At 42.7% G+C, this 16011-nt stretch overlaps 1 protein-coding gene across 1 annotated transcript in view; it reads right to left on the bottom strand.

Moving 5' to 3' along the window:
* stx6 (syntaxin 6) overlaps positions 1-14177 on the bottom strand; it is a 32266-nt gene extending 18089 nt beyond the window's left edge. The window contains exons 1-5 of the mRNA XM_020517686.2: positions 13967-14177; positions 4703-4872; positions 3586-3680; positions 1880-1942; positions 540-662 (exon numbers count right to left, since the gene is read on the bottom strand). Coding sequence (XP_020373275.1) covers positions 540-662; positions 1880-1942; positions 3586-3680; positions 4703-4872; positions 13967-14001 — 486 coding nt within the window. The 5' untranslated portion in view covers positions 14002-14177. The remainder of the gene's footprint in view (positions 1-539; positions 663-1879; positions 1943-3585; positions 3681-4702; positions 4873-13966) is intronic.
* Between the last annotated feature and the right edge of the window lie 1834 nt (positions 14178-16011).

Genomic DNA, 16011 nt, shown 5'->3' on the forward strand with positions numbered 1-16011 from the left:
TTATCTCAGTTTCATGGGTTTGTGTTTGCACCAGTTCCTCACATAACTGGCCACAGTAAGTGGCAGACCATTCAACTGCAAGGAAATCACTCCCTGACTTTGCACTCAGCTGATGTCTACAGACATTGTGTAGCTATCACGCCTTGCTGGATACCTTTGAAGAACAGGGAGGGGAGGGAATCTGACCAATCTCATTCCTGGCCTTCTCCCATACCTGCTGCTCAGGGAGCAGGGAGGCCAGTTTAATGGTCTCACTCCTGAAAATAATATGCGCAGCACAGCTCTGGAAATCTGGTGGGCAGAGAATATAGCTCAGACAGTGTCTTTAACCTACTTTATTATACCTGCAGTTCACTTGGTTGCCCACAGCAACCACCACCTTCATGATTGAAAGCCACAACTCAAACCCTTTATCTCCCATGCTCCCCCTACACAAAACAAAAATCAGACATCTAAAAGATACCCTGACAGAGCCTCTACTACTGTTTCCTGCCCATCTCTCATTTGGCAAATGCATTGCTCATTCCCAGTCCAGATACCTGCTGTTGCATATGCTGATCCTCAATAAATTGCGAATTTGCTGCCTGCAGCTCTTGGTCCAGTCGGCTGTATTTATCGGAAGTGGAATTCAGTCCCTGGTTTCCTCTGGCGCTTAGCAAAGTCTGCACACAAGCAGAACAAAACAAAAATTAAAACCATTCAATTGGCAATAACGGCCCAGAGAAGAAAGCTTCGGTACCATTCACACATAGTAGGTCTCTCAAATATCTCAAGGCACTTCTCACATGGAGAACTAGATGAATTGATGTGCTGTAGTAAATTTTCCATGCTGCAAATTCCTATCTTTTAAAAACTATGAGCAGAACTGTCATTCGTACAGTATCATTCACTATTTTTTGAAGTGCTTTTGGGATGCAGTTATTGCTTACGTAAAAAGTGTGGCAGCCAATTTCACACAGCAAAGTTCCACAAGTAGGTATTCTTCATTGACAGAATGCTTTGGAATCTGCCATATCCAGGAGAGGACAGATGGGTTTTCAGTTTCATATCTTACTGGAAGATGGCACCACTGACATTGCAGTTTACTGCTCGGGGGGCGGGGTAGTGCTGGAGTCTCCAATTACATGTCAAAGTTCCTGATAGGGGCTTGAACCCATAACTTCGACTCGGCGTGCAAAGTACCACTCAGCCACAGCCACACCTTAATGACCAAATGATCAGGCTTGAGGCCCACATGCCAGCAAAGGATCTAGATGGTCAAGGTTCACCAGATTCTGTAGCAAACAATTTCAAGCTGGGACCCTCCAGATGGTAACAGATTACTGCCCACGAAGCACAAAGGTTGAAGCAGGCACCCAACAGATGTCCCAGCTGAAAATTGGCCAATTCAGCCGATACGATCTAACTTTGACCCTGAAACTTCGGTACCGTACCAGCAAATTGGAGTGCCTCTTGAACAGCATTATGATTGAGCAAAAAATGTGATGCTAATGAAATTGCAGATATGATTAACTGTTGAATATAATGAAGTTATAAAGTGTTAGTCTATCTGTGCATCAATGGGGGATTGTACAATGCCTTCCATTTTCCAGACAAATGCTTCAAAAAAAAAAAAAAAAAAAAAAAAAAAAAAAAAAAAATCAGGAGATGCAGTTCTTGGTAATCTGCAGAACACTGAAGGCAATGCTGGCTCCAACCATGGATATCCAATCAGGGAAACTAGCCAGAAGACTACAATCTCCAATTTTGCCCTCTAAGATATCTATCTCCTTCCAAAGGGCCATGAGAATTGATGACCAGTACTAGGGGATTTTTCACTCTGCCTCTACATTATACTAGTTGGTCAGAAGCAAGAGACAAACACAAGCTACTCACTCACCTGTCTGTTCTTCTGCTCCACTAATGCCTGCACCGAGGAACTGGACATGTGGTCCTTCATTTCCTGCAAATAAACTGAAAAAGGTCAGTATTCACTGTAGTAATGCATGGAAACACTCACCACAAAGGAATGTGAACTGTTGCAGCAAGCCTGTCTTTCTGTGGGACAAGGTTTTACATCTAAACATCAGCAAAGGCTCAGGTGGCACAGTGGCCGAGTGGTTAGCACTGCTGCCTCACAGCGCCAGGGACCTGGGTTCAATTCCACCCTCGGGCGACTGTCTGTGTGGAGTTCTCCCCGTGTCTGCGTGGGTTTCCTCCGGTTTCCTCCCACAGTCCAAAGATGTGCAGGCTATGTATGTTGGCCATGCTAAATTGCCCGTAGTGTTCAGGGATTTGTACATTAGGTGGGTTATAGGGGTATGGATTTGGGTGGGTGCTCAGAGGCTCGGTGTTGGGCCGAAGGGCCTGCTTCCACACTGTAGAATCATTGATCATAGAATTTCTACGATCAATCAAGTCAAAAGAACAACCCATGCAGCTTCACTTTTAAAATGAAGCATTAACTTTCCCTTTGATTTAGTGTTTTATTAGAAGTGCTAGGCAATCGAGCATTACTTTTCAGATTCCATATTGCACTGTCCATTACTCCCAACGCGGGTGCAACATTTCATTCAATAGTTTAATAACTCTCTCTACACTGTCCCTACCTAACATTTTGGAAACAGGTATAGCGCAGGGTTATACACTGGATAAAATTCATTTATACTCTTTCAGAAACATGCGTCAGAACAAGCTCCCTATCACATTAGTCACATTCCTGCACTTCCCACATCAACTGTCTTGTAATCCATCCACATAGCTCTCAACATTCCAACACTCACTTGACCTTTCCAAGCCAAGACCCAGAGAACATTGAATCAAGAAATAGTAATTTGCCTTCTGATTTTCCCACTCACTTTCTCACCCTGCACATTGTGCCTTCAGCTAGCAAAGCAATCTCAGCATAAGGCTAAAAATCCACATCTGAGCAGTATATGGCACTCGGAACAAATCACAAAATCCATTAAACCCCACAAGTGCTTTCTCAGCCGTGTCAAAGGTAACAGCAATGCCATAATTAAGAAGGAAATCACTTGTCAGGTTGGAAGATAGTTATTTTATCAAAAAATTAATTAGGCCTTACATTTACTACCCAACCCTAAATGACCCGATGATTAAATGAAGTGGCAAGGAAACTAGGGTGAAAATAAGAGTCGATACAGGATTAAAGTCACAAGGTAGCAGAATGGTTAAAGACAGAAGGTTAACTCTATTAATTGACATTAGCAACCTAGATTAAAGATAATCAACAGCTTTGTGGTCACTTTTATTGATACTTTCATTTTACCTGCTGGAAAAAGATTTGAATGTACAGTTCTGAGATTTCGTCCAGCGTCTGGATTGCTAATCTAGTAACAGAACCGTCACAATACCGTAGAAACTCCAGATACAAACATATTGATGTAACAATAAAGGAACCAGTGGTGAGAGTTCGTACAAAAGTGCACTGCTTCATGCCTCTCCACAAAAACTTTCAATCTTGATCTATAATTCCAACTGCCCCATTTCCCAGAACAAATATTCTAATAGCCCAGTCCTTCTAGATCACTGCTATCAAAAACCATCAATTTCTCAATTGCCTGTTAACACAACAGCAGGACTTGCCTTCACGATTTGCTTTGTATTGATGATGAATGCTTTCCGCTTACTCAGTTCTACAGGATCAAGGTTAAACTTCCGAGGATTTGTCTCTACAATACGTATGTTGCAGTTAAGGCAAAATCAACTGGTGTTTACACCAGATTGGCAATTTTACACAAACAACCTACATTGATACAATACCTTGATGTAGTAAAATATTGAGGAATTTAACCAGACCCAGTGAAACATAATGACTCATAACTGCAGCACCATTTCCAGCGATGTGTGCCAAAACCAAGGCTTGCAATTTGACACAATGGCAGCCTTGGCACCACCAAATGAAGTTACGTGACACTTTCTCAATGATGCACCTTTGTGCCACCTTTCTTCCACTATGGTCAAGGACATGAACCTTCTCTCAAGGCCTGTCTTTACTTGGTACCCTAGAGGGTGTCTCACCCAGTGATCCATAACTTCATCCACTGATCCACTCCATAACTTCCATTTGGACGGTGCAAACCACTACTGCCTCTAGCCACCATTACAGAAAATTAATTTGTTCAAACTGTTGCATTTTCCATGTGCTAACACAGCAGAGTAGCATTAGTTTCCAAACTGTACCAAGTACCACTGAGTTATTGAGAAACTCGGTTTGCTTGGTGAAGCACAGGAATTGCTGCCAAGACCCCATTTAATGGGAAAATTGTGTAGTTCCATGCCCACTCCTAGTCTCCCAAATACTGGCCATTAGAAACGCTTTTTTTGGGATGTATTCAGTACAAGTAGCTTTGCTGTATTCATTTGGTGCTTCTTTTAACGTGCAGACTCTCACCTGCAGTTGGCTTCAGATACAAGAAAACACATGTCCTGTCTTGTACTAACCAGCATTGTAAGCAAACCCACCTACTGCACCCAAGCATAAAGTTAGTTCTCAAACCTCTCAATTTCAACAGGCTTCAGAATCCTGCTTTTTAACGATAAATGGCCTCGAGACATATCTGCTAAACCAGACGTGGCTATTTGATGTAAATGTCACGTAGTTATTAGCAACTGCGGTATTATACAAGGTAAAACTGTCACATTGCTGTTGCTAGTAGCTTTTGAGAAGGAGCCACCACATTGACATGCAATTAAAGGATATTAATAGTTTCATCGAGGTCCTCCAAGTCCCACTCGATACTACGGAGACTATTCCGAAGCTCATTTGTTGTCCAGTCACACTCCTCCTTGCTGGCTGAAGAGGGATCTGCCAGTAACTCTGTCCATCTCTGGTACAATCCTTGAGAAGTGTTCACCGCTTTCTGCACTTCGCTGGAAGAAAGGACATAGCATGAAATTTGGTACAAATTAACTTTTAATGTAGTTCAAATCTTAAATAGCATTGGGCAACACAGTCTTAGCCTCACACATGCATTTTCATTTGGCTTTTTAGGGTCAACAGTGGCATTGCGGGTATTGTTCTCACTGCAGATCTAGGGCTTTATGCGTAAGCTCTCACTCCAAAGAAGTGAATGTAAAACTAGGCTGACATTTAAGTGCTCTATTAAAGGACCGCAGCAATGTCAAGTCTTTCAGAGGAGACATTATCGAAGGTCTTGTCTCCACAACCACGCCAACCCCACTACACCCTCAAATGGATGTAAAGCACACATCTAAAACCAGAGCCATGCCTCCCCACCTATAGAATGAGTTACAACACAATGAGGCCATCTGACTCATTGTACCCTTGTTAGCTCTCTGAAAGAACAAATTTAGCTAGTCACACACCGCACCTCTTTCTCACTGCCCTGCTACTTCTTTTTTTAAGATCCTCAGATAATTATAGGTGCATCCATTCACAACAGTATAGGTAAGAGTGACCACATAGTCCTTGTAGAGACACAGTCCTATTTTCATATGGAGTATATCATCCATTGTGCTGTGTCGCACTAACATTGTACTGAACGGGATAAATTTTGAACAGATTTAGCAATTCAATACCAGCCAACAATGAAGTGCAGAGGGCTATCAGCAGCAGCCGGATTATATTCGACCACAATCTGCAACCTCGTGGCCAGATGTATCCCACACACTGCCATTACCACCAAACCAGGGGATCAACCTTGGTTTCAATAGGAGTGCAGGAGGACATGCCAGGAGCAGTATCAGGCACACCTAAAAATAAGGTGCAAATTTGGTGAAACTACAACACAGGACTTGTGCTCCAAAGCTGGCCAAACTGTCACAGTAAAGTTACAATGCCACATTTGCCCAGCAATATGACATGGTTGAAATGTATAAAATAGAGGAGCATACACAGCACAGACAGGAACTTTTCCCATTGGTGGATGGATCAATGACCAGAGGGCATATACTTAAGGGACTGGAGGTTATAGGGTGGTAGGAATCTAGAAGTCACTGCCTGCAATGGTGCTAGAGGAGAAACTCCCATAACATTTAAGAAGGATTCAGACGTGTACTTGCAATGCTAAGTGCTAGAAAGTGGGATTGGAACAATTAGGTGATTATTTTTGACCGACGCAGACTCGATGGGCAGAAGGAACTGATTCTATGTTATAGACCTCAGAGTTTAATGTGGAAAGTTCAGAATACCAGCTAATGTTCTGTGGACATGGGTTCAAATCCCACATGGTGAAAACTGATTTCGGTAAAACATTCTGGGATAAAAGGCTGGTTTAACGGCATCCATATAACTGCTGTCAATTATTAAAAACCCATGCTGATTACTAACGTCCTTCAGGCAAAGCAATCTGCCATCCTTACCCTAATCTGACCTACATGTAACTCCAGATTAATAGAAAAGTGGTTGACTCTTCACTGCCCTCTAAATAGTTAGAAATTGGCAATAAATGTTTGCCTAGCTAGTGACACCCAAATCTCATGAACAAATAAAAATAATACCAGGCAATGACCATCTCTAACAAGACAGAACCCAACCATTGCCCCTTGACATTCAATAGCATGACCATCACAGACTCAAGAAGATTGGTAACATCCAGGACAAAGCATTCCACTTGACTGGCACTCCAACTAAACTCTTCAAATTTCACACTCTCCAACAACAATACACAGTAGCAGTAGTATGTGACATCTACAAGAAGCAATATTTCTTAGACAGCACCTTCCAAACTAATGACCTCTACCACCTAGGCGGACGTGGACAGCAGATACATGGGAACACTATCACCTCCAAGTTCCCCTCCAAGCCACTCTTCATCCAGACTTGAAGTTATATTGCTGTTCCTTCACTGTCATTGGGAGCTTCCTTCCTTACAAGACAGTGGGATTTCCATTCTCATGCCTTCATAAAGTCAGGTATTTTATGAGGTTGATCATAACTTCCTTCCTTTCGTGTTTCTACAATACTTCAATTCATAAAGCCCAGAGTCCCATTGTGCCTTATCAATCACTGTCAGATCACCCCAGATCTTATGTTCACTCTAGGACTGTAGATATTTTAAGTCTTTATATTTTGTATACCTTGTGTAAACTGAAAACTTAATTTTTTTAATCAACCTGTTCAGACATGTTATGACAACTCTGGAGCAAGAGGGACTCGAACACAAGTCTCCTGGCTCAGAAGTAGGGACACTACTACTCAAGGGGCCTCCCTTTATTTTAATTTAGGCTTTCCTAGGAAGAGAGAAAAGGCATTCATTTCTCTCCAATAAATTTCTTGCGTCATGTGTTCACCCATTCAAATAACCTGCCTGTTCTCTTGAAATCTATCACTAGCTTCCTCACAGTTCCAGGCTCCGCATAACTTGTCTCCTACAAGTTCTACAACTATGCCCAGGTCATCCAAGACTATGTTATTAACCTGATCTAAAAAGGATTAGCCTTCGTAACATCACTTAGGGAACTCAACTGTGTACCTTCCTTCAATTTGAAGTACAACCACTATTATCGGTGAAGAGAAATCAGAGTTAACGTTTTGAGTTTTGAGAACAATTCTGAGGAAGGGTCACCAGACCTGAAACATTAACTCTGATTTCTCTTCACAGATGCTGCCAGACCTGTTGAGCTTTTTCAGCAACTTCTGTTTTTGTTTGATTTACAGCATCCGCAGTTCTTTCAGTTTTTACTTTGCTCACTATTATTGTTTCCTGTCACATAAGGTAACTTTGATGCGATGATGCCACTGCCCATTTTATTCTGAGCTGCAACTTTGCCAACAGGCTTGTTGTTTGGCACTTCATTTAATGTCTTTTGAAAATCCATGCCCACCATCTCAATTACTTTTTCTGCATCAACTCTCCCAGATACTTCTTCCAAAAAAGAAACTACAGCAAGTCAGTTCAACATTATTCACCCTTAACCAATCCATGCTGGCTTTCTTTAATTCCACCCAAATTTATTTAAGTGATGGCTAATCTTCTCCTGGAATTATTCCGCCACCGAACTTAGTGATTGGCCTGCAGTTGTGTTTATTCTTGAACTCCTTTAGAACAAGGTGCAACATTTGCAGTTCACCAATCCTTTGGCAACATTCCTAGATCTGAAAAGAATTCAAAAGATTCTGGCCGGTATCTCTAACTTCCACCCTTGCTTCCCTCAAAATACCCGGACCCATCTTCATGTTGCCCTGGTCGCTTACCAAATTTAGATACAGCCAGACTTTCTAATAGCTCCTATTTATCAGTGTTTAACCCATCCAGTATCTCAACTACATCCTCTTTCACTAAGATTTGGGCAGCAACTTCTTCCTTGCTAAAAACTGATGCAAATTAATCATTTAGTTATTCACCTGTGGCCTCTGCTTCCATGCATTGATCCCCCATTCTGCCACTAATTTTCCCCATCCCACGTCTTACTACCTTTTAACATTTTGATACCAGGAGGAGATTTTTGCATTCTCTCTGTGCTTCTCTTATAAATCGTATACATCCCACTGAACATCCTACATTCAGCCTGGTTCCTACTCATCATCAAACTGGCATCCCTCAAACATAAAGCGTAGAGCTGGACGAACACAGCAGGCCAAGCAGCATCAGAGAAGCAGAAAAGCTGACGTTTCGGGTGTAAAATGTCAGCTTTCCTGCTCCTCTGATACTGCTTGGCCTGCTGTGTTCATCCAGCTCTACACCTTGTTATCTCAGATTCTCCAGCATCGGCAGTTCCCACTATCTCTCAAACATCTTTTTTCCTGCTCATCGTACTGTGTCATCCAGGGCCTCCAGCACCTCGAGCTTTGCTCATCCTTCCTTGACTCCTCGTGGCAATGTATTTTGACTGTACTTCAACCATTTCCTCCTCAAAAGACAGCTCACTTTTGAGTTACAATTTTGCCTGCTAATCTTTGATTCTGATTTACCTGGGAAAGATCCATCTGAAAATCTGCCACTTTTCCATGACCAAATTAAAACTCAGAGCCTCTTTAAACCTACAATAACTGTCTCCTAAATGTTCCTCAACTCAATGCACGCAACTCACCTCATCCCCCAGCAACAGACCCGACAATGCCGCCTCCCTCTGAGCCAGAAACATATCAGTTTAGAGAAATCTGAACACATTTCAGAAACTCTATCCTCTGCTCTTAACATTTATGATTTCAACTTATATTACAATTATGTAAACATTTTCTTTTTCAAAACATTGGCCTAACCTTTCTTTTGGGTATTTTTGTTTTAAAAACATAATTAGGAGAAAGAGACAACAAGGTGCAGGGCTGGATGAACACAGCAGGCCAAGCAGCATCATAGGAGCAGAGAGGCTGACGTTTCGGGCCTAGACCCGTTTGTTTGTTTTTATGCCAGCCACTAACCTTCTTTCATATTCTTTGTCCCCTTTTCCTCTGTTTCCTTATAAAATTAGTCATCTTATTTTCTGCTGGATTTGAACCTGACATTTATCATAAATGTCCTTCTCTTGTTTTATTTTCATTGCTGATTTTGGTAATCCAAGAAGCCTTTCCTTTACCCCTTATGAGAATGTGTCTAGTCTGTACTCAAACCATCTCGGCTTTCAACGTCTCACATTATTTGGTCATTGTTTTACTAGCCAACTTTTAGTTCCAATCTAACTGAGCTAGATGCCTTTTTACTCAGCTGTGACTCCATTAGTCTCACTTTTGCGTCCAAGACATCTAATCCCAGTCCAAGACAAACACAACACAACAACTCCAGGGCAGTTGTGAGGACATGCATGCCTGTCAGAGGCAGTTTTTCAGGTGAAACATTAAAATAAGGCCTTGTCCTCCCTCTCAGGGTGCAATTTCAAAGACCAGAGGAGTTCTCCTCACTGACCCAATTAATATTTATTCCTCCATCAACATCACAAAGGCAGATTACCTGCTCATCGTGCCATTGCTCCTTGTGGAAGCCTGTGCACAAAAAATGGCAATAGCAAACTACACATCATTGGCTACAGAGTGCTCTGGGACACCTTGTATTTGTGAATGGTGGTATTGAAACAAATCACTTTCTCACAAAATGAGAATTGGCCTTCTCCAGCTAAGCATTTTGAAACTGGATAATTTCTAGCCCTATTTCATTCTGAAATGGTTTCCAATCAGTACTGCCGAAGCACTTTCCTTTATTCCCGTGAGACAAATTATCAAATTATCATTCATTCAAATCATCGAGTCATAGCGACTACAGCACGGAAACAGACCCCTCAGTCCAACGCGTCCATGCCAACCGGATATCCGAGATAAATCTCGTCCCATTTGTCAGCATTTGGCTCAGATCCCTCTAAACCCTGCCTATTCATATACCCACCTTGATGCCTTTATAAATATTGTCATTGTACTAGCCTCCACCACTTCCTCTAGCAGCTCATTCCATACATGCACAACCCTCCGTGAAAAAGTTGCCCCTCAGGTCCCTTTTAAATTTTTCCCTTGTCACCTTAAACCTATGTCCTGTAGTTTTGGACTCCCCCACCCCAGGGAAAAGACCTTGCCTATTTATTCTATCCATGCCCCTCATGATTTTATAAACGTCTATAAGGTCACCTTTAAGCCTCCAACATTCCAGGGAAAATAGCCCCAGCATATTCAGCCTCTCCCCACACCTCAAACCCGCCAACCCTGGCAACATCCTCTTAAATCTTTTCTGAACTTTTTCTAGATTCACAACATCCTTCCTATAGGGGGAGACCAGAATTGCACACAGTACTCCAAAAATGGCCAAACCAATGTTCTGTACAGCCACAACATGACCTCCCAACTCCCACACTCAAAACACTGACCAATAAAGGCAAGCATACCAAACACCTTCACTATCCAATGTACCTGTGACTCCACTTCCAAGGAACTGTGAACCTGCATGTCATGGTCTCTTTGTTCAGCAACACCACCCAAGACCTTACCATTAAGTGTATAAGTCCTGCCCTGATTTGCCTTTCCAAAATGCAGCACCTTACGTTTATCTAGATTAAACTCCACCTGCCACTCCTTGGCCCATTGGCCCATCAGATCAAGATCCCGTTCTACTGAGGTAACTTCTTCGCTGTCCACGACACCTCCAATTTTAGTGTCATCTGCAAACTTACTAAACATACTAATGTTCATATGCAAATCTTTTATATAAATGACAAAAAGCAGTGGACCCAGCACTGATCCTTGTGACACACCGCTGGTCACAGGCTTCCAGTCTGAATAGCAACCCTCCACCACTATCTTGTCTTCCACCTTTGAGCCAGTTCTGTATCCAAATAGCTAGTTCACCCTGTATTCTGTGTGATTTAACCTTGCTAACCAGGCTACCATGAGGAACCTTGTTGAACACCTTACTGGAGTCAATATAGATCACATCCACCGCTTTGCCCTCAATCCTCTTCAAAAAAACTCAATCAAGTTAGTGAAACATGATTTCCCACGCACAAAGCCATGTTGACTATCCCTAATCAGTCCTTGCCTTTCCAAATACATGTAAATCCTGTCCCTCAGGATTCCCTCCAACAACTTGCCCACCGCTGATGTCAGGCTTACCGGTCTACAGTTCCCTGGCTTCTCTTTACCACCGTTCTTATAATAGTGGCACAACGTTAGCCAACCTCCAGTCTTCTGGCACCTCACTTGTGGCTATTGCTGATACAAATATCTCAGCAAGGGGCCCAGCAATCTCTTCCTTTGCTTCCCACAGAGTCCTAGGGTACACCTGATCAGGTCCCAGAGATTTATCCACCTTTATGCATTTTAAGATGTTCAGCACCTCCTCCTCTGTAATATGGACACTTCTCAAAATTTTCAAGATTCAAACATTTTCTTCCCACATCCTCGATCTTCCATATCCTTCTCCACAGTAAACACTGATGCAAAGTACTCGTTTTGCATCTCCCCCGTTGCCTGTGGTTCCACACATGGGTGACCTTGCTAATCTTTAAGGGTCCCTAGTCACCTTGTTGTCCGTAAATGTATTTGTAGAATCCCTCTGGATTCTCCTTAACCAGGTTTGCATGTTAGACCTTAGTTAGAAAGAATAGAAAAGTGGCATATTATTTAAATGGCAAAATGATTGGAGACCTCTGCAGTACAGAGGTATCTGAGTGTACAGGTGCATGAATCACATTTTATGGAGGAAAGGTTAGACTTGTATCCATTGGAATTTAGAAAAATAAATGCAATCTTATTGAAGCATAGAGGATCCTGAAGACACTAGTCAAGGTGGATACTGCGATGACATTCCCTATTGATAGAGATTCCAGAACGTGGGGACAGAGTTTAAAAATAAGGGGTCTCCCATTTGAGACAGGTAAGTGTTTTTTCCCCCTTCTGTTAAAGGCTTGTAAGTCTATGACACCCCCTTGCCAAGGCAGTCGTGGTGGTCGAAGTGCCATTTTAAGGCGGATGTAGATAAATTCCTGACCAACAAGGAGTCAAATTCCTGTTCCACAAGGATCAGTGCTGGGTCCACTTGTTTGTCATTTATACAAGTGATTTAGATGAGAAGGCTAAGTTAGTAAGTTTGCAGATGACACCAAAATTGGTTGTATAGCAGACAGTGAAGAAAGTTATCTAAGATTACAAAGAGATCTTGATCAGTTGGGTTAAATGGGCTGAGAAGTAGTAGATGGAAGTTTAATTTGGACAAATACAAAGAATTGCATTTTAGTAAAACAAACAATGGTAGGGCTTATACAATTAAAAGGAAAGCCTTGGGTGGTGCTGTAGAACAGACAGACCTAGGAGTTCAGGGACATAATTCTTTGAAATTTGCAGCACTTGTACACAGAATGATTAAGAAGGCATTTAGCACGCTTGCCTTCATTACTCGGATCTTTGAGTGTAGGGGTTGGGATGTCATGTTGAGGTTGTACAGGACGTTGGTGAGGCCTTTTCTGAAGTACTGTGTCCAGTTCTGGTCACCCTATTATAGGGTGGATATTACTAAACTAGAGACAGTTCAGAAGATATTTACCAGGATGTTGCCAGGAATCAAGGATTTGAGATATAAGAATTGACTGAAAAGACTGGGACTTCCTCTACCAGAGCATAGGAAGTTGAGGAGTGACCTTATTGAAGTTTATAAAATCATGATGGGCCTGGATAAGGTGAGTGACAAGAACCATTTTCCCTAGTGCAGGAGAGTTCAAAACTAGGGGGCATATTTTTAAGGTGAGAGGAGAAAGATTTAAAAACAAACAGGAGGGGTAATTTTTTTTAAAAAACACAGTAAGTGGCTCATTTGTGGTATGAACTTGCAGAGGAAGTAGTGGATGCAGGTAGTTATAATTGTTAAAAGACATTGGATAAGTACATGAATAAGAAACTTTTAGAGGGATATGGGCCAAACGCATGCAGCTGGGCCAAGTTTTGTTTGGGATTATGGTCAACATGGACTGGTTAGACCAAAGAGTCTGTTTCCATGCAACTACAGTCAACTATCAGTCAAATATTATTGGAGAAGCAGGAAAGTGGAGTTGAAGCCACTATCAGGTCAAGGTGAATGGAAGAGCAGGCTCAAAGGGCCAAATAGTTTACTCCTGCTCCTAACCTGTATGTTTCTGTGTAACAGTTCTACCTTCACACCCATTTTCTGGTTTACCAAATTAAAAGTTAAGCCAAACTATCCCATCTGCAAACCTGCAACACCTTGTAAAGTACACATAGGTGTGAGAGAGCACAATCTTTTCCTTAGCAACCACAGCAGGTATCGAATGATAACATTCCGAGGTGTTGGACCTAAACGATTTGAGACCAAGTGCGGCACCCAACTGCCTCAAAAACAGGGCTAATTAATAAACTTTTGGGGCGGTCACAGAAAAGACCTACTAACCTGCTTTTAGTTCTCCTCATCGAGTTAATATTTTACACGCAAGAGGTTAAGGGGGAGAAAAATTATCCTTACGGACAGGAGATTAGCCTAAGGGGTGATAGCTCGGTTTACAGAGGACACTCAATCAGAGCGAGGACAGCGGCTGCTGGAGGGGCTCCACCAGGCCCCACTGTTCTCCTCCTTACCCTTTCACCACGAAGAAGGGGTCCTCCATGGACATGTTGCTGGGCCGGGTCCGGACCGCGCTGGACTAGCGGACAGTCGCTCCCTCTTAGCAGAGTGAGAGCATGTCAGAGCTGACCATTACCGACTCCTCTCTCTCTGTGTGTATATATCTCAGCCCCGCTCCACCGCCGCCATCTTACCACTCCCTGACGATCTGCTGCCGGGTCAGGGGTCATTTCCGCCCAGGGTTGCTACGGGTTACGTAGGGATAGAGATAGCCCTCGGCCTCTTTCTGTTTTTAAGCGTCTCTCTCCGCGCCCCCTTCCAAACCCCAACCTACTCGAAATCATCCAACTCGGCCCTCTCCACTCACACTGACGCCCTCCGTTACTGAACCTCTTCCTCCTCCCCCCGCTTTCTCCCCCGTCTACTCTCCATCCCTCACTGAGCCTGCCCTCATTCTCCCCCTTGCCCACTCCAGTCCCCAGCCACTCTCCTCCACCTCCATTCTACCCACTCCCCCATTCCGTTCCCACCCTCCTCCATTTTTTCACTCTCTTCCCCCTCCCCAACTCTCCCTGTTCCCCCTCCTCACCCCACTCCACCTCCCAGTTCCACACCATCACCCTCCATCCCCCAACTCACTCACCCTGACCTTCATTCCTTTCCCTCCCTCATCTATCCATCCTTTTCTTCCACCTCCCAATCATCTCTCTCACTCTTCCCTCATCGGTTATCAGTCTTTGTTTGTAGACTGTTAATTTCCAGGTTTTCAATTGTTAGTTCCCGGTTTTTCATCCATTAATACTGGCTTATAGACCATGTTTTTGTCTGGGTTATCTTCCATTAATTTCCAAGGTTGTTGATCTTTAGTTCCCAGGTTATCAGTCCCAGATTATAGACCATTATAGTCTCCAGGTCATAGACTGTTAATTCCTAGGTTTTTGATCTTTGGTTTATTGGGTTATCAACCATTAGTTTTCTGGGTTGTTGATCATTAGTTTGCACGTTATCAATCATTATCAATTTTTAGTTTGTTGGTTATTGATCATTAATTCCTGGGATATCAACCATTCATTTTTGGGTTATCAATTGTTAATTCCCAAGCTATCGATCTTTAGTTCCTGGACATTGGCTGTTAGTTTCTCTTGTTATAGACCATTCATTCCCAGGTTATCACACATTAATACCCTTGGGACATCAACCATTGATTCCAGGTTATCGACTTTTATGTTTCCAAGTTATAGTTCCCAGTTTATCCATCAGTAGTTCACCTGCTTATCAACAATCAGTTCCACTACAGAAACCTTTGTTGGCTGGATGTTATGCCTCCTGTTGTCGGAAATCCTGCCACCATTCATGGCAGACTAACGCGTGAAGTCTGCCCATTTAAGGTGAAGATATTGAGGAGTCCCAGGCTCTGTGAGTACCCAATCCAGCAACAAACCCAGCTGATAGGACAGCAGAGTTGGAAATCCAGGACAAAATGGGTAAGGCAGTTAAGTTGTTCAATGAACACAAAAAGCTGCACATTTTCTAGCCTCCACAATTTGCTGAAAAGGTTCATAAGTGGACAGGACTGTTTTGGTAAGAAGCTGAATTGAGAACCAGGAGACAATGTGTATTCTGTGTATATGCTGTGGCTCAGCTGATTGTCTCAGAACCAGTGGTCATGGATTCAAGTCACACTCTAGAGTCTTGAGCACATTATCTAGGCCAACACCTCCAGTGTGGTGCTGTCAAGGTTCAGTACAGTTTGAAAAGACTATTTCCTGAAAAAGAAGCTGTCATTCCTGGATTTCCTAAGTACAGGCATGAAGTTTTAAAAAAAATCAAGGATGTTATTCTACATCTTAGGCCACTTTTGAAAATACTGTGCTCAGTTCTGGTCTCCCTGCTATAGGAAATATATTGTTAAACTTGAAAGGGTGCAGAAAAGATTTACGAGTAAGTTGCCAGGGTTGAAGGGTTTTAGCCATAGGAAGAGGCTGAATAGGCTGGGGCTTTTTTTCCCTGGAACATTGGAGACTTAGGGGTGACCTTATAGAGGTTTATAGAATCATGA

The sequence above is a fragment of the Rhincodon typus genome, chromosome 10 (assembly GCF_021869965.1).
Source record: "Rhincodon typus isolate 14 chromosome 10, sRhiTyp1.1, whole genome shotgun sequence".
Classification (NCBI taxonomy): domain Eukaryota; kingdom Metazoa; phylum Chordata; class Chondrichthyes; order Orectolobiformes; family Rhincodontidae; genus Rhincodon; species Rhincodon typus.